The sequence below is a fragment of the Lethenteron reissneri genome, chromosome 43 (assembly GCF_015708825.2).
Source record: "Lethenteron reissneri isolate LAM-NWPU_2019-01 chromosome 43, ASM1570882v1, whole genome shotgun sequence".
NCBI lineage: Eukaryota > Metazoa > Chordata > Hyperoartia > Petromyzontiformes > Petromyzontidae > Lethenteron > Lethenteron reissneri.
The window spans coordinates 3,316,836-3,343,881 of record NC_083821.1 but is presented as its reverse complement, the minus strand read 5'-3'; the positions used below and the strand labels follow the sequence as shown (position 1 = coordinate 3,343,881).

At 44.4% G+C, this 27,046-nt stretch overlaps 1 protein-coding gene across 1 annotated transcript; it reads left to right on the top strand.

The window, feature by feature from the left end:
• The first annotated feature begins 1,195 nt into the window (after positions 1 to 1,195).
• Positions 1,196 to 19,253, top strand: LOC133353380 (KH domain-containing, RNA-binding, signal transduction-associated protein 2-like). The gene is given in 12 exon segments (XM_061569583.1): positions 1,196 to 1,466; positions 4,740 to 4,867; positions 5,597 to 5,629; positions 5,631 to 5,714; positions 6,379 to 6,525; positions 7,128 to 7,270; positions 8,237 to 8,411; positions 8,784 to 8,855; positions 11,486 to 11,601; positions 13,080 to 13,138; positions 15,183 to 15,276; positions 17,874 to 19,253. Coding segments are annotated over 12 exon segments (1,173 nt in total). The 5' UTR covers positions 1,196 to 1,372; the 3' UTR covers positions 17,902 to 19,253.
• Positions 19,254 to 27,046: the final 7,793 nt, after the last annotated feature.

Genomic DNA, 27,046 nt, shown 5'->3' with positions numbered 1-27,046 from the left:
TGGTAGGAACGTTGGGTTCCTCGGTCAATGGCCAGGGTCATTGGCGGCGTGGTGTATTCCGCAAATATGCAAGACTGTGAGGGCGTGCACAAGCCGGCGTGAGTAGGTTAAACGTTGAGTTTTATAAGGGCACCACGGGGTGACCAGCCCCTCCCCACCCAGCCCCACCCAGCCCAACCCTCCCCACCCAGCCCCTCCCCACCCAGCCCCTCCCCTTTCCACCCAGCCCCACCCCTCCCATTTTTGGATGCACGACGGACGGACGCAATAATCCCCCTGTGGGCTGGTGGAACCAGGTGGTTCCTACCAGTATAACGATCTACAAATTCCATCAGCCAGCCACACTGCTTTCTGGGTGTCCATAATTTTTGTACCATTGGTTCAAGACAAGAAAAACTGTGGGCCGGTTTCAAAATTCAGTGTCTCATCAGCAGTCAGCCTTGCTTGAACCAATGCTGTATAGCCATATCTAACAGAGAGGTCCCTTGGCTATAGACATCTGGCAGTTCACATCTGGTGATGAGACGCTGAATATCGAAACCAGTCCAGGGTTTTGCTTGCGCTGAACAAATGCTGCTGAAATTCTGCACTCCTAGAAGCCTGTGTGACTAATGGGATGTAGTTATTTTTTTAAACCGTGTATTTATATTTTTTATGTGGAGGGACAGATACGGGAATCAGGCATATTTCTTGATAATGTTTTTGTCACATTTTTTATGTTTTGTCATGCCAATGTCAGGCTTGTGTTGCCTCCGAAACGTCGTGATTTTTATTTTATATTTATTTCCTTTTATTAATTTAAAATTTTCACCTACGTGACTTTACCGAAAAAAACCTAAGAATATGAATCCTTGCAGTCACGAAAGCTTCAAATCTAGAACAATGTCAGGCCCTCTGCGTTGGGAGGTTAAACCTCTGTTCTGGCATGAGCCCCCCCCCCCACCTCGTAACCGGATCCGGAATAGGCTCCAAATCCATTCACGAAGAAATTAGTCCGCCGTCGTAACAATCGATGCGCGACTTAACGTTATATATTTTTTTAGTTTGATCGTGCTGTACTCGCCACGAAAACAATTAATCGTCGAACCCCAACCCCTACCCCTCTTCTTTTTCATTTGGAAGCAAGTCGCGAGCCGGGTTCGACTGCAACGCCGCGCGCGCTATTTTACCTCGGCGCGGAGTGATACACGTTTTAAAAGCGTAGCGTGGGTGGGGGGCGAGCGCGTTTGGCGGTGCTGCGGTCGGTGCTGAGCCTCTTGAACGCGGAGTGTTTTTTTTCATAGCGTGGACTCAAAACAAGTCTTTAAACGTCGACCTTTCTCTCCTTTCGCGTCTCCAGCCTGCCGCTGATTTCTTTTTGTTTGCAAGTGCAATGTCGTCCGGCTCTGTCTACATCCCCGAGCTGGTGGCGGAGAAAGACAGCCTCGACCCGTCCTTCGTGCAAGCCATGCGGCTGCTGGGCGCAGGTGCGAGCAGGCTTCGCTAGGCCTCGCTAGGCCTCGCGTGGCGGGAAAAAAACGCAACGGATTTGTAGCGAAACGTGTTAACGAACCATATATTAGTTTGTTGTTGTTGTTTGTGGGGGTTTGTAAGGGAATGTTGGGTGCTTGTTTGATGGCGCTTAGGGTCCGTGGTTGCTTATGGGGGCGGGGGGAGCGGTTGTGGGTCCGCCGGGCGTGTTGCGAGCATCAATGGTGGTGACATAGGCCCCCGTCCATTGTAAGTGGATGATGATGGGTTTATTCATTTTCACGCCGTTAAACATTAAATTAAGAGATCGAATAAGAACGGCTCCGTTCTGTATCTTCACCTAGTTTTTTTTGTTCAGCCGTTACTAGCTTTCCACACCCCCCCCCCCCCCCACGTGTTTATATGTATTTGTTCTTTATTATTAGCATCTGTCGTTCGGGGTTGATGAACAACAACATTTCTCTGGCTGGCGTTTTTGCCAGATGTCTTTGGCCAAAGTCTGCGCTTTTCTTACCCAGGAGGAGGAGAAGTAACGTGAAAACTTCAAGAACTCTTTCTTATCCTGAAGCCCTGTCGTCGTGCACGAGCAGATATTGGCATTTAGCGCCTGAACATTTTGCCATACGCAAGAATAGACTTGGCAAAAGCGCTGCATATATATATGCAGAGTGGTCCCGGATGAAGCAGAATCTTTATTTAAACTTAATATTTTTAAAATACTTATTTAAAACGTAAATACATTTTCAAAGGGGAAAACATGTTCGGGTCAATTCGTTGGGGGGGGGGGGTCGCAAGACAATTGGACCAGCCTACAATCTGGGGCCTCGGTGTTATAGAAAAAAAGCAGTACAGTACAACACGTTGTTGCCTTTTTTCCTTCTAAATACAGAATGGCATTTTATTAAGTCGTTTTATTTTTACTTGGCATGTGTACCAATGAAATAATAATTGATTAAAGTGATAATATACGTACTAGATTCTTGGCCCGTCCTAGAGCGAAAGCTGTAATATTTCCGATTTTTTTATTTAGCAGAGTATCATTAAAATCTTGTGTAAATTTAATGGCAGTGAATCTTACACAAAAGTATGCCATCAAACACTTAACTGCATTTCACTGTAGCAATGTATTAATGACTGAATCTAGCACAAAACTATGTCAAAGAACACCTCACTTCATGTCACTAACACTATGTAACTGACCTTCAATTTGTTCAAATTCACTGCTCTAATACTTTATTCTCTTCTGCTTTCGGTCGCTGGGTTGAAATACATTGGAATTCGATAGAATATCTGGAAAATCACCGAGAAATGTCTATTTTACCATAATGTAGAAGCGTAAATTAGACTTACATTTTGTCTCAAGTGCTAAAGAAATTAACAAAACACCAAATCCATTTTGTTACTGCGTAGAATTATTTATTAGATTAACTTTCAGTAAAGAAACGTCAAACTTAGAGCGAATTTGCGAAAAAAATCGCTCGACCGTCTTCTGGGCGAGTGTAAAAATCCACCCGCTCATGAATATTAATGACGGGGGGGTGCGGCATGTGGAGTGGCGTCACGCGCGAGAAACAAACACATTCTTGGTCCATAGTAATTACACTTACAATCCTCGGCAACACAATACTGTAAAATGATCGTGTTGCATAGCTGTCAACTCCATACTGTTTACTCCGTATTCTTGTGCAGCGAAATTGAGTTTTCAGGTCCATACGCTGGGTACAACCGTTTTAATACGGGCAAAAGCATGTTTTTTACTTTGTGCTTCTCCCTTGATTGAACTTTGCAGGATGTACGTTGAAATGTATAAGGGCACGGGGTGACCAATTAGATCTGAATTGGTCTGTTATAAAGTAGGAACTGAATGAAAACAATAATGATCTGCGCTTGATATTTCTTAACATCTGGTTTAACAGTCAAAACATGCACCACGCCGGTTTGTGTCCTAGTACGGTTAAAAGTTTATTTTTCTCAGTGCATGGCACTCACTAAGTTGTGGTATTTAACACTTAGAGAACAATGTTTCACTGATTTTGCCAGCGTCTATACGAAGCAAATAGTAAGGCTTATATTTATACTTAACACTGATTATGGTGTACATAGAACCGAGCTTGCAGACGTTTCAACAAAGCATGTGGTGGCAGGCTGCAGTTTTTATATACATTTAATTAGATTTAGGCGTGGATGATGACGGATACATACCTATAAACCGCTTATCAGAGCCTACCTTCTTTAAACCCAATTCAGACCTTATTGGTCACCCCGTGCCCTTATAAATCTCAACATTCATCTTACAACGTCCCATCACAAGGGAAGACATAAATAGACAAATTTCCCATATTGAATCGGACCTGAAAAGTCAATTTCCCTGTATAAGATTATGGGTAAACCGTATTGGTTGGCAGGTATACGAAATTGCTAGTAATGTCCATAGAGGTTTTTGGGTTAGATTGTGTAAATATAAATGTGTCGTTAAACCCACCCACACAACATGGCCATTTAGTAAGGTTTGTCACGTAAACGAAACGTGCCAATTCGTTACCAGTTCAGCACACCACTTGTGTGTTGAAGAGTAAATCCACAACATCTGCAATTAGAGTTTCGTGACGTTTTGCCGGTAATTAAAACCAGCATCATCAGGCGATAGCCAGAGTTATATGGAGAAATCCTGTTTTGTGGTTTGATAATTAGTCCTTAGCTAAATGTAAAATTGCGAACAACAGTGGAAAACGCCTTGATCGTAGTTGAGAAAGCGATCGCCCTTGATGCGCGCGTGCTTATCGCAATTTCATTATCCTTTTTGAGTCCTGTCATGAAGCCACGTTTAGAAACAATGGATCTTTTAAACTCATGTGGTCTTGTACACGTGATTGTTGTGTTATTGCTAGTCTAATGATGCTATTTTAAATTGTTTAAAGAATTTTCACACTTGGAATTTTGGCAACAATTGTCACACCTGTACAGGAAGTTCTTTTTTATTTCTTAGCGAAGGAGGTCTTGAACCAGAGCATTGTTTTTGGGACATCCGTTATGTTTAGTTTAAATGACAACGCAAATGCAGTGTGAAGCCAGTCAAAAATAAAATCTTGAGTTTTATTTTTTAAAATTAACCAAGCACCACCACAGCTTATGAATTAACAGTGTATGTCACCTTTCTACAGCTGCCAACACTAAATCCATAGCATACATTCAGAAGCATGCCCGCTCATTCTCATGTATACAAATGAGTGCAAATTAACTTGTAAGCCTTAATTCTGTTCTCATCGCAGAAATATCACGTCTGCAAAACGGGGGCGACGACAAGAAAGACGATGACAAGAAATATCGGAACATAATTGGCGAGCAGAATTTCAAGTTGGCGGAGAAGGTCCTCATCCCAGCTAAGCAGCACCCGAAGGTAATAATCATCGTGCATATTTTTCAGGATTCGTGCAGACCCGGTGTGTTAATTGTTTAAAGTAGCACTTGTTCTAACACTGTGTGTGAATTCCTGCTTGAATGAGCATTATTAAGGCGGGTGTGCATGTGCTGTTCATTGCCCGTAGTCTGTGGGGGAATCTGCATTTCTATGGCAGGGGTGAGTCTTGAGGACAACCACTGGATTTCTCCACAAAGTGGTGTTTGGTCTTTTTTGAGCCTACAGGGATGATGGGATTGGGTGAACCCCAGACAGGATTCTTTACTTGCAACCTTCTGATTTCAATCAACTCGCTGTACCACTGACCTGCCTGTCATTTTTTTGAGACGAGTCTACACAAAACTGAGGAAACAAATAGCGAACTCAAATTCGAGAAGCGCTTCGATTACACAAATAATACCATCCCCCAAGTACTGTGTTTATAATTATGCTTGTAGCAGGAGAGCAATGATGTGAATTTGTCACCTAAGGAAGAGAAACATTGCTTTTATGGCTACCATTTAACTCCCTCGGGGACAATCCTATGTACGTATGTATGTTGACCTTCTTTCCTAGCATACGTAGCCAACTGTGCTAATCGGATGTGTGGGAAGGAAAAGTTGTAACTTGCTGACCCCATGCCCCGACTGGACATGTGTGAAACAGAGCTTCATAGCTCATCGGATTCTCCAGTCTCAATAAAGATTTTGATTCTCCCTCTGCTTGCAGTTCAACTTCGTGGGGAAACTGCTTGGCCCACAAGGGAAACACGTTGAAACGACTGCAGGTTGAGACGGGCACCAGGATGGCCATCATGGGCAAGGGGTGCATGAAGGACAGAGCCAAGGTGCGTATCTCAACATGTTCATCTCCGAGCACTCGGGTTCAGTGAAAGTGTGAAATTTATGTAATTTTACATTGGCATTTATTTGTGGTTCATATAATCGTCGTATATGATCCAGGAGTGAGATTTTTTAAGACTAAAATTTCCCTTTCACCCCATACCTGGGTCACGAAAACAAAATACATCAACTTTGCGTAAGATCAAGCAGCAGTGTGCAAGGGTCGAAATATCCAGCTCAAGTAAAAACTATGAACTATGAAGCACATTTAACAACAATTTATGTATAAAATTTTAAATAAAAGGGTATCCTTAGGTTCAAAAGAGATATGATATTTAGTTCAAAAGCATTTAAGTTCATATTGACCAAGTGGTGGGTCCAGTTGCTGGCTAGATATTGACAGGGAGGTGAAGATAATTTTTTGCCTTAACTAAAAGCAATTATTTGCATTTACTAGGAGCATTTTGGGAGAACGATTCTGAATTGGTATTTAATCTTGGTACATAAGTTATGAAAGTTTAGGCACATTCAAAATTGCAAAGGTTTGATTGTATAGTTAATCTTGCCTGTGATTTCTTAGTTAACGAGTGGGGCTGTTGTACGGTTCCGATTGAATAGTGCAGAGGGCAATTGCCACGTGGCCTCTGTTGTTCTTCGTTGCGACTACAGGAAGAGGAGCTCCGAAACAGCGGTGAGGCCAAGTACGTTCACTTGAATGAAGAGCTGCACGTGCTCATTGAAGTGTACGCACCGCTCCCTGAAGCCTACAGCCGCATGGGGCACGCTCTCGAAGAGGTCAAGAAGTTCTTCAACCCGGTATGAAGTCCAGCGCAGCAGTGCACATTTAATCGTTACATTTCTTAAAACTTTTTTTTATCAAACGAGCTGTGATCGTGTTGTCTGTTTCATCTCATATGACAGTAAAATTCCTGATGATTTATTTTTGGGTTAGACTGCATATTGATCAATTTGGTTGTGAGAGATTTTTATATGTACCTTGGAGCTGAAACTATAATAATTGACACGTTAAATGCTTGCATATGCGACAGTTATTTTGGTTCTAACAACACAATATTTGGCAATATAATTACAGTGGCCGAATCGAAAAATATCTTATGAAGCATGCTATTGGCTGCGAAACCTGAGTGTAAAGAACTTCCTGTCCAGATCTCTTCTTACATCGAGCAGTATAGGATAACATCCTCGAAAGATGACATTGCAAAACTACTTCTGAAATCACCTCGATAGCTCCTTTATGAAATGGAAAAGGTTTTAATTATCAGAGATTGAATAGGCTGAATTGATTGGGGAAAAAACTATTTTAACATGAATTTTTTGTGTAGTAACTATTGACCAGGCCGAGACTATGAATTTAAGTTTTCCCTGTTCTTGCCTTCTCTCCTACCCGTCTACACCAGGACTACAACGATGAAATCTGCCAGGAGCAGCTGATGGAAATGACATACCTGAATGGCGTGGAGGTGCCCGTGGTAGCGCGTGGCCGTGCCATGAGAGGGCGCGGCATTCCCCCGCCTCCTCCCGGTGCTCCTGCGCTCATAAGGTGGTACCCCTTACCGCCCATGTGCATGGCTGCCGTGACACCTTTACACCTCCGAGTCACGTTACTATGATTTCCGCAATGTGATTGATCACGTTGCCTTATTACATTTCACGATCACAACGTTTATCGCGCAATACATGTAAAGTTCTTCTTGGTGCTTTCGGTAAAGTCACGTAGAAGGGAAGTGAGAATTATTTTATTATATTATTTTATTATGTTTTATTTTTATTATTTTATTACTTCCCTTCTACGTGACTTTACCGAAAGAACCAAGAAGATGAATCCCTGCAGTCACGAAAGCTTTAAATCGAAACATATAAAGTTTCCTTCAACTTTGTGTCTGTACGTTACGTCTCTATCGTCTTGTTTTTTTGTCATTTTACGTACAAAAAAAGATGGCGTAAACGATTCAACTGCAGTTAACTCTCGCTATAAGTGTCTTTTGATCATTGCAATTTTTACAATCTGTTACGCACTTGCTGTGGGAAAATTACATCATGAATTGTAATGCCATCACGTTTAACAGAGCAGTAATTTCACAAATATTGTCAGGAAATGAAATATTAGAAACATAATTGAGCAACGATAATTCACAATATGACAATATTTTATGACTATTTTGCCAATCGGACAACGTGGACCTTGTATCGGACACTATTTTCCAAGGCCGTAATTATAATATATATTGGGGGGGACACATCCCCCCCAGTATTGATGTAAAAAATATATATTTTTAAAAAATAATTGCTATGCTACGACAGGCAACCACGCACCGCCGTCCGAAACTTAACACCATTCACACTTGTAGCGCACTCATTGCAGTTAATGCAGCTCAAATCACGAGTTAAATTTCCCCCCATAAACAATGCCCGGCTATCTCCCTGCCTGCAATGTGGGTCACACAGACGTGTAGCCACTGCTACTTCGATCCCTGTGTGAACGCCGGAACTTTCCCCGTCTCTGCAGGGGCCGTGGTGTGGGCCCCCCGTTGCTGCGTGGGCCACAGGGGGGGTCACGCGGAGTCTCATCCCCCAGGGGGGCCCCGCGAGGGCGCGGGGGACCTGGGGGGCCCGTGGAACGTGGCGGAATGAGTGCACGCAGACCCATCGGACGAGGTGCCGCCAGGGGTGCTTCGAGGGGGGTAAGTTAAAGCGCCTTGTACAAATATATATCCACACACACGGGACTTGGGCATCACGGAAATAATTAAGGTGTGTGTGGGTTGTGGCATGGGCCTTCCTTGAGTTTTGGGATGTGGGGGGGGGGGCTTGTGAGTTTTTTCTCCAGTTGATTATAAGCTTGGATGAACAGAATGCTCGATATTGGATTGGGGGAAAATGACGGAGCATATCTCCACTGACATTTGGGCAGGTGAATTAAAACAGCCTTGTTTTGTTAGGTACTGCAAAGCCTAACTGGCGAGGGACTGGATAGCCTGGTGGTCATAACGCTTGAGTGGGGGCTTTGCTAGGACGCAGAGCAGATTTTTTTATACGCTCGCGTGTACGCCCAGGCGCCGCCAACTCGTGGGAGAGGAAATGCGGGCGGTGCCACTTCGGGTCCCATCGCGTCCACCCCTTCCCAGGTGCCTAGCTCCCGACAGGCACCCACCACACAGAGGGCGGCACGCCTGTACACCCCCCGGCAGCAGCATGGCCAGGAGTCCTACCAGGACTGTGTGAGTCGTTAGCAGGGGCCAGCGTTCAAGTGGGGCCCCCCGCGGGTCACGAGCCCTCAGGCGGTGTCGTGCCGTATGGACCTGGCAGCCGCGTTGCTTCGGTTAGCGTGTCGTTTCTATTATTTGTTCTTTCACGCACTGCCAGAGCGCACTTTGCACTCCACCACGAAATGATCAATGGATTGAAATTTGAAAGGACTATTTATTTGTTTATTGTTATTCCTATTCTGTTGCTTTTCACGACGGTCGTGTGCGAAGTCCGCTGGCTTGCACTGCGCGCGATTACACGGGTGGTTCGTTAACAGTCGAGGGGTGCTGGGTGAGGATTGGCAACACCTGGGGGAACGTGACTACCGCGTTCAGGCGCCGATTTCCGTGGCATGGCTGGTATCCTGTCTAAGACTTCACTTGGTGTGGCCCTGCTAGGGCTATAACCTGATCCCCAACCGTAGTAGGCAAATGAGTCGGCTTAGTTTTTCTCCGTGGATAGCCGCTGTTGTTTTAATACTCGTGAAACCCCAAGTAACAACAGGGGTGGCTCATTTGGCTAATTGGCATGGTGCGAGGTTCCAGCTGTCTGGCAGTGCTTCTTTATTAGCACGCAGAACCATTTACAGAGGACGCACGAACATTGCGTGTTGTTAGAGTGGGTAATTGAGCAGTGTTTTTATTTCTTAAATATGATCGTCTGGCTAGGATAAAAGCACTTGCATACAACACTGCTACCTTACTTGATACAACAATAGGAAAGCTGAACTTCCCCAACACCAATAGATGTTTTGTCCTTTTGAATACATTTTTGAATATTAGGCTGAATTAAGTGAATGCAATTTAAATTTGCACCCTGGCTCTGGCAAACACCGCGAATCGTACATTCACATTGTATATCTCTGAGTAGGCTTACTTGAGCCAGGAAGTATGGCAATTGGCACAGTTTTGCCATAACCTGTTTACTTTGCATGAAGAGCATTTCCACTGCTTTGTTTTATGATTCGCTGAAAAATGTGTTTTGCCGGCACAGTCGCAAGGACAGAACTCGCAGCGGGGGAGTGCGAGGGGGGAAATAATCTGGGGAGTTAGCTACTTGAAGAAATTAGTCACCGTGGCAACATATGAACCTCCAGAGACTTTAGTCAGCCATGTTAGTTGGCTCAAGTAAAACATGTTGGTTTGGCCGAAAACGTTCACGTTGATGTCTTTTATGGAGGTGAATGGTAACATTTAGATTTATAGCAGTCGATTTTAGTCAAATATGGATATGCATAACAATAAGTAAAAGTTGTTGGAAAGTGTTTTTTGTCCGTTTTCATAGTCTGGTGTTGGAAAGTTTTTTTTCTGTCAGTTTTAATAGTTTGGTGCTAGATCTGTGTGGATTATTAAAAGGTCTTTGGGCACAGTGGGACAGCACCCACCCCATATTTGGTTCCAGCTCCACTTTGCACCGAGTGTACTAAGTGAATGCTTGGGGCTTGATTACTCCTAGTTCTGGTTGAGGGTTAAGCAAGCTTACTTGCAAGAGTTGATAAGTACACGTCGTTGAACATTCGTATGTCAATTTGACATAACGTGATACCCGTGAATGTTTAAAGCAATCCCATCTTTTTTTATTGGGATGTTGGTAGTACATTTATTTTGGTCCCAATTGTCCACAAGAATCGGTGCGGGTCCTCTTTTTAAGATCAAGGCGACGTAACATTTTGTCATATAATTGCAGTGTTCGTCTCTATGCAAATGTGCATGGTCATTGTTTTTGCAATAAAAAATATATTTTTAAAACCAATCTATGCTCAAATTTATTGTCTGTTGATTCGCACCCCCCTCATAGTCTCCCGACACTTGAGCCTCCTTGGAGGCAATTGTGCTGTGGAGGTCGAGACATCGCATTTAAAAGGGTGACCGCAAAATGTTTAGCTACGTTATTTAGAGTATATTACAAATCTGTAGACGTGGCTGCTGCTGCTGTATTTAAATTTAAACCTCTGAAAGGGTGTCCCCTCATTATTTGCATTGTCTGTTTTATACAACTCTACATGTTAATATTTTGCCACCTTTAATGCGAGTAAAAATGCTGGCCTCGGAAGAGACAATTTAACTTTTCTTCAGTAGGTACCTGCATGCATATATTCATGAGCATGTTTCATAGCATCATTTAAAAATATATACTGATCCAAATTCATCATAGCTCTGCTGGATATGTACCTGGGCTATATGACGCCAGTTTAAAGCTCATCCAGAAGCGAGCGACATCGATGTCAACCATATCTTTCAACATGACATTAATGCCACGAACGTGTTGACGATTCCTGACCGTAATTCATTATAAATATATTTGCTTGAACCTTCAAATTAGTGTCTGACATCCCGGAACCACAAAGCCTAGGTACTTATCACCTGGATAAGTATTTGTTTATTTGGGTTGCGTCTTTCGCTAAGGCGCTTGAGCATCTGCCAAGGTTTTTGCTGGAGCAGGCAAAGAGGTGATTAATTTTATTTTTAGTTGGACCTGACTCTTACCTTGCGTGCGTTTACTCCTCAAGGCCTACGATGACAGCTATTCCAGTTCACCGTATGAAAGCCATGGATACGAGACTTACGATTACTCCTCCTTGCCAACGTTCGACGCCTACGATTACGAGATGCCCGCCACACCAAGGTAAGTCCCCCCCCCGTCATCCGTGCACCAGACCAGCGCTTGAGCACACAACCACCTTGTACATCGGTCTTCACTAATTTTCAGAGGTTCGGGGTGGGGGAACTTTAACCGATAAGACATCAGTGTGCGGGCCGCCAAACCACCTGCAAAAGTGGTCCTTTCAAATGTTTGTGTATTGTCGGATTCTGCACTAAAGGCCACCAGGGGCCGCCAGTTGTCCGTGGGCCTTGCAATGAAGAACACTGGTGTACAAATTATCCCTTTGGGGTTTGTGCAGATACGGTGGCCGAGGAGTAAGATGTCTTTTTTTTTTTTTTTAACACTGCACCACCTAAATGTATTCGCTCTGATCCCTCTCGATATGAGTGAATTGAATTTCCATGGTTTTGGAGGTTGTGGTTCAGTTTAAAGAGTCATTTGTTTCCATGGTCGTGACAGTATAGAATGTCCCGTTATGCCACTTTGTTTACATGAACCAGTGTCTCGAATCGTGTTCATCAAATGGGTTTTTTTTCCCCCCAATTCCGAACGCGCTACTAGCGGCCATCCGCAAGCCGAATAAGTTTCCACGTGTTTTGTAGGAATAAGCCAGATTAAGTGGATGAAAAAAATGTGCTTGTCACTGCTGACCAGGAGGAAACCATCTCCCCTCGCTCCAGTTGAACCAAGTTTAATCACGTGTGGCTGAAGAATGGATACGCAGACATACATAGACAAAGACGTACATAAAGACACGCATACACACAGACACAACAACAGGTTCCATTTGCTACATCACAGCAGCACTTGTATCAGGCTCGGTGCACTGTGAGAACATGACGATGTGTTCTTATGACTCACTGCTGCCAAGGCACGATATAAACCCATGTGGTGTGGGTTAACTGAAATGACTGATAGATGCACTGTCTGTGCTTGCCAATCATTTGTGACGGCTCAAACCATCAACTCGCTGCACTTGAGAAGAATCCGTTTTTAGCGTGAGTGGCTGAAATGTGATATTCAAACCCATAGTGTGTTGGCTCAATCATTTGACCCTCATATCCCGCAAACTCCAAGCATCGTGTTACGTGTTTTGTCAGTTTCCCTTTTATCTTTCTGCCATTGCACTCCTGTACATGTTATTCATGTATGACCATGAAAGCTAAAAACAGACGTTTTGATCTAGCGACTGCTACGGAATCTTGCGTTCTTGCAATAATGTACCAACCCATAGTGCGCTCAGTTCAAAAATGTACCGAAATGTTACGAATGTTTCCGTGGAATTCTATTGGTGTTCTGCCTCTGCAACCAGAGTGGCTCGTTGATAACCATCTGTTCCAAAAACGTGACAATTCCTGCTGTTAAAAAAGTCCTTTCTGTGCTTTGGGTTTTTTTTATTTCACTTTTTTTTGCTTCCCCACATCTCACCCCCCTCCCCTCTCGTTTGTCTCGTGTTCGCCTTCGCAAATCAAACTTCAACATTTCTGCGTATTTTGCAGCGGTGTAGAAAGTTACGACTATGGTCACGGATCGACCGTGGAGGCGTACACTGGTTACGGTAAGCGGAAAGCTTTCTCTGTAAGACCGTCGTTTTTTTTTGGTGTTTTAAAAGAGACGCCCCTGATGTCTTTCGCCACTCGCGTTTGATTTCCTACGGCGATCCGTCAGGGCCAATAGAAATCCACGGAAACACTCGACTTCCCCCCCCCCGCCTGTCGTCTCTTGTATTTCAGTTTTTTTTTCAGTTTGTATTTTGAAAGGCGGAACCGATTTAACTTGAGTGTGTTGCCATGCATGTGGAGTTGTTGCTGTGCTCGCATATACTAAACAATACTGTTGTGGTGTTCTGTTTTGAACCAAACATTCACTCACTTCCAGGGCTTTGTAATTTGGAAGGTGGTGTTTGTCTCCCAAGAGTTGTACATGTTGTGCTTATTTGTAAATACTCGTCATAAACTCGCATTGTACATTGACGGTTCGTGTCTTGTAGGAGAAAAGTTGTATCGTTAATGGTAACATTTAAAGAAACCCTTCAGCTGTTGTGGCACCAAACCCTTGGGCTATCTTGAGCTCCCCTGTTTCAGTGATCCGTAATATTTTGCTGAATTTATGGATTGGAAATTCGATTATCCCATGAGAAGACGAGCCCGCTCCTGTTACGCATATCAGACATCCCCTGGCCCAGACAGTTCTTGACAAGAGCTCGCTGTATGCAGCTTTTACACCAAGTACATTTGAGTTGACCAGTGTGGAAATTTTAAAATGGAAAATAAGGCATAGCCCTTTGAGAGCGATCAGTAAGAGCCCGGGTATCAATGTAAATTGGGATCTTGGGACGTACGTTTGCCGAATGAATATCTCAAGTGGTGGTTCATCTTATGCACTAATTAAAACGTTGTGTGTAATTGTGCAATGTCAAGTCTGCACGCTCTCACCATTGTGCCACTTTTGCTTTAAGCGATTCATTTGTGTGGTTAAGCTGCGGCACAACTCACAACACCCATTTTTTTTACTGCGGCGTTTTCGTTGCCAGCTAGTGTTTGCGTGGATTTCTCTTGGCCGCCCTCCCCCCGGGGTGTCGCGATGGAATTTGCTGTATCCTGTAAATGGCCTTGCTTTCTTGGCCTTGTTGCATTTGCATGAGTAACGCGTCTTGGGTTTTATTTTGTAAGGGTTTTTTTTTTTTACGTGAAAACAACCGCTGTCGTTTTCACGAAGAAGCGGAGATTTTATTCATTGTTAACTTCTATATCCTTGTACAAAAATGAAGAAAAGGAGACAAAAAACTCATTGCATTTAACATTAGCACAATCCTGTAACAGAAAACATATCCAGCTAATATTTGAACACTTGACTTCTCTCCGGGTTGGAATGGTCCTTGTTCACAGTTTTTAAGGGCCGTTTTCCTTTACCGTAATTTCCAGATTATAAGATGCTCCTGAAAGTGATTCGTACCCCAAACTGGTGCCCGGTGTTAATGAAATTGGACAAATCTGGTCACACACGCACCTAGAGGATTATAAGCCTGACAACCAACTTTTATGTTGTAATAAAGAGGGGGAATTAATCTTATAATCCAGAGAATACGGTAAATATTGCTTGCCATAAACGGGTGTTAATAACGAATGTTGGCGACTATTAGTGCTTGTGCACAACTGCCAATGCAGTTTAACTTTTTCCAGTTTATGCGAAACACATCGTACAGTTGTAGAAGGCTAAGGAATGCATTTTATACATTAACATTGACTGTAAAGTTTTACTGCAAAAGCAATGTGCTTTGTAAGCTGATGTATGCCAATGGGGTGCATCAAACAAAACAAAAAGCATCGGGTTCCTCCAATATTCACGAGTTCATCTGTTTTTAAGTAAAGGCAAGATGTTCCTGTAGCCTTGGTGGGTAACCAGTATCGAGTGTTAAAATAATTGTTTTTATGATACGATTCATTCCTCTGCGGCCCAAACCATGAGCGATGGACTGAACCAATCCTGATGTGTGAAATATAAATCTTTTCAACCGAGCGACTGCTTAGTTCCCGTCATTTATGTGACCCCCCACCTCCCTTTTTCCATTTCTGCCTGCCCCCCTTCTCACAACCTAACAGGGCAAGAGGAGAAGTGTGGAGGCTCTAACAATCGGCTGAAGACTTCGTCGTCCCGCGCGATGCGGTACTCTTACCGCGAACACCCGTACGGCCGGTACTAGCTCAACCGGGGGAAAGCCAGCAGCCCGGGAGCTCACACACACTACTCACCCACTCCTCACCCACTCCTGCCCTTCCACCACCACTACCACTCCCTTCTCTACACAACCTGCTATCCACTTGGGGGTGGGGAAACTACACCCTAATTGCCAGATACAACCCGCGAACTTAATTTCGTACATCCGGTGGTCACATGAGGCTGGCCTACGTTTTGAGCGTGAAATTTTAACCGTCGCTGTGAAGGATCATGGCTGGTTGCGTCTACTTCGGAGCTGAGAATCCAGTAAACGCGTGTTAACGAGGGTAAAAAGGGAGGCACCGTGCATCGCAAGCAATGCGATTGCACCGAGCCCCCCCAATGATTACAAATATATATTCTTGGATAACGCTAGGATTGCGTCGTGTTGTGTGGCCTGCCTAAGTTATTTTAAAGTCCCTTACCCGCCCCATTCCTTCGGTAAGGAAAAGGGTTCCGCTACCCCCTGCCTTACACAGACCCCCCTCCCACACCACACTTAAGACGCTCGCTCCCCCTTTTCAGCGTCGCTCCTCCAGACAGCCGCCACTCCTCCCTCGGCCGTGCCCGCACCGTGGCGTGTTGTGTGCAAGTAATTCGCCATCTTCCCCCCCCACCACCACACACTGCATTTGATTTGAGAATCGTGAATTATTCTTCCTCCGCCCCCCTCCCCTCCCGTCTCCTCTTTTGTTTGAGCGTCGTGATGGTCCCTTGTCAGCGTCGCATCGCTGCAAGTCGTATTTGATTATTTTTATTAGTTTTTTTTATTACGTAAATAACATGAGCTAGTCTGAGCTATAGGATCATGAAGCAACATTGAGTGTAAACGATAGCTTTTTCTCTTTAAATACGTAGGCTTTGATATTGCTTTCGGTTACCTTTTTAATAATTACGTGATTCCTTTGCTTAATGATTTACACTGCGTAGGACCCTTGACATTGTTATTATCCTTTTGATGTTTTGCATGTTGTAAGAACATGCTTCTTCTTATGGTATTTTGTCATTTAAACATAAAATAAGTATTAACGTGTGAAAATACGTGGTTGGTTGTCTAATAAATATCAAGGATAGTAATGCAGGGCCAAAAAACACACTTTGTAACTATGTGCTCAGTATTTGTTAAAACCCTGCTTAAAAAATAACATTGACACAATAATCATTTCTGACAAAGCTCAAACCCAAATAGATGTTGCATTGATGTTGCTGAACTTCATTAATAAACTTTAAAATATACACAAGAAAATGTAACTCTCTCGCTGTTCAATTATTAATTTAAAATTGCAATAAAAATTTGTGAGTCCTTGAAACCATTGTAGTTGGTAATGTGTGTGCCACAATTAGAATGTTGTTTTAATGTTAAAGGCATTTGCGTGAACCACAACCACATGAAACTTACCGTGTCACAGGTATTAAAATGTAATAATACCACATTTACAAAATGCTTATTTTGTTTATGTGTATACACATGCAATTTGTAAATCGATGAATACTTGTGTACTTAATAATCCCATAATATAAATAGCCACCTGTCATTACCCAACAAATACACAAGATGGACAATACTGCCTGGTCTTTAATGGGTACACCACAGGGTGTCTGTTGTAAATGGTGTTATTCACAAATGAAAAAATCGCATAAATTGCTATAATTTCTCCTGAAAACATATGTAAATGAAGAAAGAAAAAAAAACCTTGCTTAATGAAAAATATTGTTTAAATAAAACCTGATTTCACAATCGTGCAAAAATATTTTAAACCATCCTGACATTCTTTGGCACACACCGACCGCCAACTGTTGACGTTATTAACCTGTGACCAAGTCATTGTCTTAACTACGCTGTAACGTTTAAATAATACTCTTTCAGTTCGGATGCTCGTCAACAACTTTATGTATCGCGAAGGCTCTTTTCCCCCGGGAGAGCTATTAATGCAGGGCCAGCCAGCCTCGAATAACTTTCACATGACAACTTGCAGAGTCAGCCTGGCCATATCAGGTAACCTTGTCAAGTACATCACATCACACTTACTCAGCTAATTAATCGCATCCTGCTTTTCCCCTTTTTAGAAGTATATAAATAGATTTCTGTAGTGCGTTTTTTTCTCTCTCTCTCTGTAGAGTTCTCTTAAATTGCTACCGAATTGACAACTTAGCACTGTGTTATTTTGAATTAACGTTAGTTTCGGAGATGTTGCGCAAGAAATTAAATTAATGCTTGTATTTACGTACACTTCACGCACGCGGCTTGCTGTTTGTTTTAAATGTGTCGTGCTGAGCCGTTTACAAAATGCAAATGCAGTATTGCTCAATTCGTGATTATGCCGTTTTGTCAATAATCGTTATACAATTTAAGTTATGGTTTAATACATTCTCCCATTGTGTTGGATCAACTTGTCTGGTATAGTAATTCAAATTGCCATTTTACATTGCTGAACAGTTTTTTACGTATGTTCTTATATTTAAAAGAAATCGCTCCCGCTGGACTTTGTTCCTTGCAGTGTAGACATTACCGGGTCTGTCTATACAATGCACGACACAGTCGATTTCTAACGGTGCATTTGTGTTTCTCTTTGCAGGGGAGACGTAAGAAATTCTGCTGTCTGACGCAGCATACTTAACTTGCGTCAGGGGGGAAGGCCGGCCTCACACCGCGACCGTTTATGCCGTCGAGTGTTGATTCAGTCACATCGTGAAGGGCAAGCGTGCCGAAGAAGCTGCAAAGGGCACATGAGATCTGTCTGCTGTATAACGCACAACACTTCACCGGTCTCATGCCCAACTCTCCACGGCTCATTAGGAGGGACGGATGCGTTGAAGTTTGAAAAAACGTGAGAAAATAATTATGCAAGAACAATTGTAGCCCAGTGTAAGTCCACCGCTGGGTAAAGTCCCCTCCCCCCCCACTCCGTGTTGGTCTTGCGGATTGTTTGGCTGTACTTCGGCACTCGTGCTACGGTTTGCGTTGAAAAAGTTGGAGGCCCAGGACCCGTATCGCTCGTCACTTGATGTTAGCCACAGATGGGAATCAAAGGCGGCTCTCGCCAGGTTTGCAGCGTGGTGTGCCAACCACCACACCACTTCCCCCGCCGAATTACCGCAAAGCGTATTTGTGCGAATTCCTCTTCAATAATATATAACGGGTGAAGTTTATTTGAAAAGGGAAAAACCAAGAACACATTTCGGTAAAATATTAAGTGCTGCAGTTGGCAGTGGCCCACAATTAACAAAGGAAATCCATTCGTTAACACCTACTGGCATAAAGGAAAATACACAATAGGCACATGCAGATGAGCAATAGCCTTTGTCATTTGACCAAAACTGTCAATTTTTGTATGGCCAATTTGTCCTCCAGCTCCAGCCCTTGCGTTGAGAGTTGTTTTGATCTTGTACCCAGACGTGTTACTGTATTCTCTGGATTAGAAGATACTCCGAGAAGTTGGGACACATTCCAAACTTACTAACAGAATAAAGTTATTCTAATGTTTACACGCAGCTTTTGATTAAAAATACAGGGTAAAAAAAAATGTGCTTTTCCAGAGAATACGGTATAAGTTTGATACGGGAACACTTGCGTTTCTGGATTTCCCAGCAACACCTGGCTCCACTCCCTGGGTGTCGCGATGTCTGTGCTCACAACTACTCGCTAGAGTTTTATACGTACGTAATCTGTGTATTTTAAACTGACTAAAAATAACCAAATCGTTAGCACTTAACTTTTTTTTTACATATTTGTAGCTTGTACAAAGAATTCGCAACATTTTATGAACACAGTACGAAACTGAAATGGGTTTTATGGTTGGTTTAAAGTTTTGAGAGCGAGTTTCTAAAAAATGTAACAAACTAATGCTTGGCTTATTTTGAAGCCCTTTCCTCTTGTGTGTTAATCCTATAATATGAAATACATTATTATTGAAATCCCTCCCCACTATTTTTAATTAAAGTACGAGTTAATTTAAGTTCTCGAATCTGACTGCCCCTGTATGGAGTGTCATGGATGAAGGTGTACATAGCAGGTGTTTATTGTGCTCATGTTTGCTGGTGGATACCGATACATGAATGATTTCGGCAATTGCAAGACATCCGAGTGTAATTTAAGTCATTTCAGCTGATCCAAATTGGGTACAAAGGACACCTATTAGCAGATTTTGAGGACAGTATTAAAAAAAGATGACCAACATTTTTTACATGTTAGAAAATATTTGTATTCTGCTTATATATAACGATGTGATTTTACACGAACCCATGAGTACATATCCTACGTAAGTTCAGGGTCTTTAAAAATGAGGGTCACTGTGACAAATAATTTTTTGTCCTGGATTAAAAAAAAAACTGGCTCCTATATTATGAAAGTAGATATAGATCCATTACAACCTAGTGGCCTGCATTGCTTATATTTTGAATTGCACACGCTACCAAACTGAACGTAAGCCGATCGATCGCTCTGGGATTTGTTATTATACGAGGTTGATTGATTTTTTACGGGGTACTCCCGTTTCGCGTGTAAACCTCGACGTTGGGGAAAACTGTGAAGTCGCTGAAAGTGCAGTACTCGTTGCGATTGAATGTTTGGAAAGATGCTGCCGGAGAAAGTCTCGCCTCAAACCCCCAGGAAATTGTGGCCCCAAATGAGCAAACGTGAGTTTTATAATCGCAAAGAAACTGAAAACTAATTTGATTCATAAGTGTTTTTTGGGGTTAGGCTAATGATCTGGCCAAATAATGTGTGGCTAAGACCCTCCGTCACGTGACAGCCAAATAAATAGAATTGTCGCGTGTACAAGTTTAATGTGCCAATCGTTTCAGCTCACCTATAAGTTGAAACATTCTCAACCGAATCAAGCAATTCGTATCTAAGTTCAACAATGAGTTTAGAACTGAGAATTATTCTTCAACTTACTGGTGGGCTGAAACAATGACGTGTAAAACGTGTGACGAATTGTATTTGTTTGGCTTGTGGAGGGGTCTGAACGACACCGATTTGGCGAGATCATTGTGCCTCGCGCAAATTTTTGTTATAATAATGGCTGCGACAACACCCTCCGTGTAAAGTGAAAACTTGGACGTGTCACTAGACGGAGAGGTGCACTACCAAAACTAATCTCTACTGGATCTGCCCAGATGTTTCCCTTAACTCTGCCAAGTCCATGGCTTCAGGCGAGACGGTCTTCACCTGGTTGTGTGTAACGCGTAGTTTCTGGCCGATGGGTACACGTACGGCCTTCTATCAAAAGAGACAACCCCCCCCCCCCCCCCCCCCGTGTAAGTTGTAATATAGTTTGCCATTTGTATATTTGTAAATACGGTCGTTGCGTTTCTTTCCTGTGTGCATGGGAGTGTTTTTGTTGCGATGACTGCGTTTGCCGAGGAGTGGAATCCCAGATGAATGCTATTTAGTCCTGGAGACCCAGATTGGATATTTAATTTGTCGTTTGCCGCCTATGATTGGTGGTAAAACTATAATAAGTTACACCAAATTTTCGAAGATGAGCGTCATTTCACTTTGAATGTGTGAACAAAAAGCATCAATGTGACCGCATCTCTAGAGTGATGTAAGAAACTTTATAAGACGTGCACAGCATTCGATTGTGCAGGAAGGGGGGGGGACACATTTTCGATGAGGTCAAGTGCGGAAAAGTTGTGGAGCGCGAGGTGGTAAGAATAATATCGGTGGTAAGGGCACCGCGATGAGACGTTAACTCTTGTCACCTGGTATGTTTGATAGCGTGGGTTCGATTCCGACCCTGACGCATGCTGTATATTAGACGTTTGCATGTGGCTTTTCCCAGTGGTCGCGTGGATTTTTTTCCCGGGTCCTCCGGTTTTTCCCATCCACATTTAGAGACATGCGTTTTGAATATTTGGCTGCGAAAAATTTCCATATGATAAGCCACTTCGTTGAGCTGTCTTGTGTGGCCAGGTTGCTTTTGAAAAGAGCTAGACAGCTCAGTGGGACCTTACCTGGTTAAAATAAAGACAGTTTAGTTTAATTCCAGTCCTGAGCGAGACGTAATTTTTGTCTTGAAGAGTTTACATTCATTTAGCGAGTTCCAAAGTCTTTACGATTTGCTCTGAGCATGGTCTTCATATGCATAGGTTGTGTGCACCAAAGTCTCAATGCAGGACAGGCAAATCGTGTAGTTATCGCCACCATGAAAGCGTTAACGAATCGCCAACGTTGCACCATTGTTGATTAATAAAAAATAAACCTTGTTAAATTATTAGGTTGTATATAATCCACTGTTTTGTAAAGAAGAAAACCAAATCCCCCATTGTCTATGCCAGTTGTGCTCGCAGCGTTGTTCCATTAGATGATAATCCGTGTCGATTTATCGCGGAACTGTGTGCCACGTGTGTTGGGTCACGGACGTGATATTTTTCAGTGCCCTTAGTTTCTTTTTTACACAGCAGGGGGAGTTCACACTTTCACGATCTCTACTATGAGGTTACCACTTGACAAGTCAAACTTAAAAAAAAACATTCTCTGAGCTGGAATTTATCCAAATCAAATGCAAAACCAGATCTACGTTTACGGCCAAATTGTGCAATCATTGGTGACCAGGCTGAGACCATCTGCTCCCTACCATTGTTGACTTGGTTTTGGAAGACAAACACAACATTGGCACTGCTACTCTGTCCCGTGGAACATTTGTGAAGATCACCAGCGAAGTGGAGTTGATTTAAACGAGTGTAGGCACTGGTTGCCACTTTGCCTTAGGCAGGAGTTGCAAAGGAATGGTCTGGAATTCCTTTAGCGGAGTGTAAACCTGCTCGGACCGGAGATGTTCAGTTCACATTACGTTTGATGAGAAACTGACGCACTGCTTTCACACGGGGAACAAAGAAAACCAAGAGACGAGATACATTACCTCTATACTCATTTAACCAAGGTAAGCTACGTTGGTGTCTCAGGAGGGTCCTACATTTTTTAATGTTCGGTCAATCCTATTTTAAATGTTTGGTTTCATGTAGGAGATAGGTGGGACACCCGGAGAAAACCCCAGGCATACGAGGGAGTGACATGCATCAGCTGTCTTCACCTGCCCATCTCGTAGCCCCACCAACCACAACGTCGGAAGGGAGTTCTACACTCGTCACCCAGCCTCGTGCGAGGCAAGTTCCACTCCGCTGGGCATCTGAAGTCTCGAGGGAGATGGGGCGCGTCTGGGGTTTTGTTTGGAGTGATTTCAGTCGGCCGTAGGTGACAGCCCATTTAGACAATCGTTTTCCAATGGATCATTAAGGAAGCGGCGTGCGAGTGTCGTACAAATGGTCCAATAAACTACATCTTAAGGGATTGGAAAATACAAAAAAGCGATAAGTTTTAGTCGCCAGTGTTTGCAACATCTAAAACAAAAGTACAGGTTTCCTCCTTCGCTGTGTGCGGTGGTAGTGGTAGTCGTGGATGAGTTATACTGGTAGGAAACTTCTGATTACACCAGCCCACGGGATTATTCCGTCCGTCCGTCGTGCATCCAAAAATGTGAGGGGTGGGGCTGGGTGGAGAGGGGAGGGTGGGGAGGGGTTGGTCACCCTGTGGTGCCCTTATAAAACTCAACGTTTAACCTACTCACGCCGGCTTGTGCCCACCCTCGGCCATATTTGCGGAATACACCACGCCGCCGTTGACCCTGGCCATTGACCGAGCAACCCAACGTTCCTACCAGCTCCCTCCGCAGGAATATGTTTAAAAAAGGGCGCACAAAGCGAAACCGGACGAGGAGACAGCTGCCTATCAAGTAGTGAACAGTACACACTCGTAGTACATACGTCCCACGTACGACCGCATGTGGCTGAATTGAGACCGCATCATAGAGCGAATGTTGTGTAGAGCTCGATGAGCCGCATATACGCGAAATTGCACACACCCGAACCCGCATAAAGCGAGGGAAACCTGCTTTTGAAAGAAAAAAACACTTGTGGACGCACGGATGCATGGGGTTTAAAGAGCCACGGCCAAGGTGCGTGACACTAAATGCCCGTGTCACAACCGCATGTCCGAGCGGTTTCTGTTGGGCCGGATAGATCACGATAAACCGGCATAGCACGGATAGAGAAGAGACGGACTGATGCGGTTACAGAAGGATGTTGAGCTGATGGGACTTGCCGCTGACCGGTACCAGCAGTGCCCGCATCGGCCTCTGGAGGAGGCTCGTGAAGGACGCTGCTACTGGGCAGTTGGAGGCAGCCGCCCTCCAGCAACAACGGAGGGCGGAAGAGCTACGCTCACAACAACGAGCGGAGCGCCGGGCGGCTAAAACGCAGAGAGTTTACAGTCGCGAGCACTGTTGGTGCATCCGCCAGCCGTCTAGGTCAGTCAACCCACGGCACCTGGGTCTGTTCCGTGACCTGCCAGCGGGCCTTCGACACTTCACATGACCTCGAAGTGCACCTTGCCTGGCACAAGCGCCGTGTTGACGTCATCGCCGTTTCGTTGCGAACCGGCGGTGGTTGCGTAACGTGTTGGGCTTGCAGGAGCGCGGTCAGATCGGTACGCGAGCTGCTGCTGATGGTTCTTGCCAGCAGAGGGCGGTGTTGACTACGGTCCTGTGCCATGGGTTAAAAACGCCACACTTTGAGACGCAGTATGGGGACTTTATATTTTGAATTTCCAATGCGTTTCTTGTAACCTGTCAAGCTATCGTTGCGAACGAACAATAAACTCCGAGGCATCCATTCAAAGGCGTTGCTTTCCAGCGTGTAGAATTACGACCGTCGGCCCACGGGACATCCACTGCTGGATGAAGGCCACCTTTGCCAAAAGGCCGTCGGCGTCTCTCGCACGAGTCCTACGATGCCGACAATCGACGAGCGCGTCGGTGTCTCTCTTACGCGCCCGCGTGTCGCTATTTTAACCCGTTGCTCAGTAAGACATTGATATTCATATTTTTAGGTTTTTTCGGTAAAGTCACGTAGGTAAAAAAATTACCGAAAGAACCAAGAATATGAATCCTTGCAGTCACGAAAGCTTCAAATATAAAAAAAAAATTAGTTTGTTAGCCCCGCTCGTCTCTACAGGCGCCACTCTGTGTCCAATACGAATGTCTACCACCAGCTCTAACAAGCCAGTGCCCGGCGATGGAAAGTCCACATTCCCATTGCGGTTGGTCGATGCGCAGGCCAGCCGCAGATGGAGTCCCACAGAGAGTGGTATTCGTTTTTAATTGACCGCAGAGGGATGATGATGATGATGATGGTGTGTGTAGGATGATGAGTCTGACTCCCAACCACGGGATTTGAACTCGCACGCTTCGGATCGCGTTCCATTCGGTTGCTTAATTGTTATACGGATAATCCGGTTGAGCCAGTTACCCAGCTAGTTCGCAACTGAATAGCAACATCGGAGGGATACGTACGGAGGAAATGTGTAAAAGGAAATAGAAGGGGACAACTTTAACCAACGCGCATGCTCACATAATTCGCGAGTGAATTATGTGAAGTCTAATGAAGTTCTGTAAGGGATAGACGGTAGAAACTGAACGCGCAATTGACTGTGCCTCGGAAGCCAACGGCGAACATTTTGATTGTAAACCTTTCAAAAGCTATGGCCTGGATGTTGATTGGTTTCACCTTTAGGGAGAAGCCAGAGACTTAAAACTGGCAATCTGCGTGTAGTCCATTGCTCATCGCTTAACACGAACTTGTAATCCCCGCCGAATATTTCCAGTGAACCAAATCATGAGCCTCCTATTCGAATCTTGACGCTGACGCCGATAGCAAGCGACGGCGCTGGGGCGTATGCACACCACGCCACCGAGCCGGTTCGATCCCTGGCCACGGCGAACGTCAGTGGCATCCTCTGGTCGAGCACCAATTGGGTCGAGGCTCAGATGAAAGCCGTTCCTGGTGTGGACCAATCAGTTTCAAGGACAATGCATATATTATCATAGTGTGTTTTTTCTTTGCATTTTGACTGCAAGTATTGTGGTGAATGCAGACATGAATCCTTGTAAAAAGGTTTCAGTTTTGTTGCCAGAAAAAAGGGGGAAAACCCTATTATATGTTGGTACTGGCAAAGGAGGTCTAATGATGTAGATGCTCACCCCGAGCCCTCATTACTTTGATAGTGCATTGTCTTTGAGCTGTACGCCTTTTGGCGTCCTCTGGTCGAGCACCAATTGGGCTCAAAAGAGGCTCAAAAGAAAGCTGTCCTTGGTGTGGACCAATCAATTTCAAGGACAATGCATATATTATCATAGTGTGTTTTTTTTCTTTGCAGTTAGACTGCAAGTATTGTGGTGAATGCAGACATGAATCCTTGTAAAAAGGTTTCAGTTTTGTTGCCAGAAAAAAGGGGGAAAACCCTATTATATGTTGGTACTGGCAAAGGAGGTCTAATGATGTAGATGCTCACCCCGAGCCCTCATTACTTTGATAGTGCATTGTCTTTGAGCTGTACGCCTTTTGGCGTCCTCTGGTCGAGCACCAATTGGGCTCAAAAGAGGCTCAAAAGAAAGCTGTCCTTGGTGTGGACCAATCAATTTCAAGGACAATGCATATATTATCATAGTGTGTTTTTTTTCTTTGCAGTTAGACTGCAAGTATTGTGGTGAATGCAGACATGAATCCTTGTAAAAAGGTTTCAGTTTTGTTGCTAGAAAAAAAAGGGGGAAACCCCTATTTTTATATTTTGGTACTGGTAAAGGAGGTCTAATGATGTATATGCTCACCCCGAGCCCTCATTACTTTGATAGTGCATTGTCTTTGAGCTGTACGCCTTTTGGCGTCCTCTGGTCGAGCACCAATTGGGCTCAAAAGAGGCTCAAAAGAAAGCTGTCCTTGGTGTGGACCAATCAATTTCAAGGACAATGCATATATTATCAGCGTGTTTTTGTTGCCTTTTGACTGCAAGTATTGTGGTGAATGCAGACATGAATCCTTGTAAAAAGGTTTCAGTTTTGTTGCTAGAAAAAAAAGGGGAAAACCCCTATTATTATATTTTGGTACTGGCAAAGGAGGTCTAATGATGTCGACTCGAATAACTTCACCGATTCTACGCCAGCCCTCTACTTCCGCAATCGACTGGCGTGATGGTGAAGCTACGGCATGGGTAAAAAAAACAACCCTCGCGACCCTAACGACACGGCATGGGGAGGGCGTTCATCCAGCAGTGGATTTACAGAGTCTGTTGATCGCCCCCGTATAGCCTCATCAGACTGTTGGGGCAAGTGTTGTGAGCGAGCACCTACGGAGGCCGGCACGACAAACGAGTGGGTGGATGTCCAGCACCACGCCCCACCGCCTTTGTCTCCCCAGTGGTGGATGGTGCTCGCACCAACACCACATTTGAGGCCGAGTCGACCTAGAGGGAGACCCACGACCGGTTCAAATAATCGCTACTGGTGTCGGTGGCCGTGCGCGGGAGTCGAACTCTTGCCCGACAGGTTCGTAGTGCAGCTTTCCCGAGTGCAACGCAGACAGCGCACGCACACACGCACGCAAGCGCCACTTTGTGCTGTGGCAATCAGTCGGCACGGATTCACGTGCACGGTGCTGCGCTGCTGTGTGTGCATGAACGTGCAGTCGCGGGAGTGAGTATCTGCGTGTCTCATCTTGCCTGGACGCCCTTGGGCACCACAACCGTGGAAGATGCTTGTGTGCGCGTGTGTGTGTCTGTGTGTGTGCGCGCGTGTTGTGGGGAGCGGTGGTGTAGCGGTTAGCGCTACGCTGCGCTACGAACCCGGCGGCCCGAGTTCGATTCCCGCTCACGGCCGACACCGGTGACGATTGGTCCTCCCCTAGGTCAACTCAG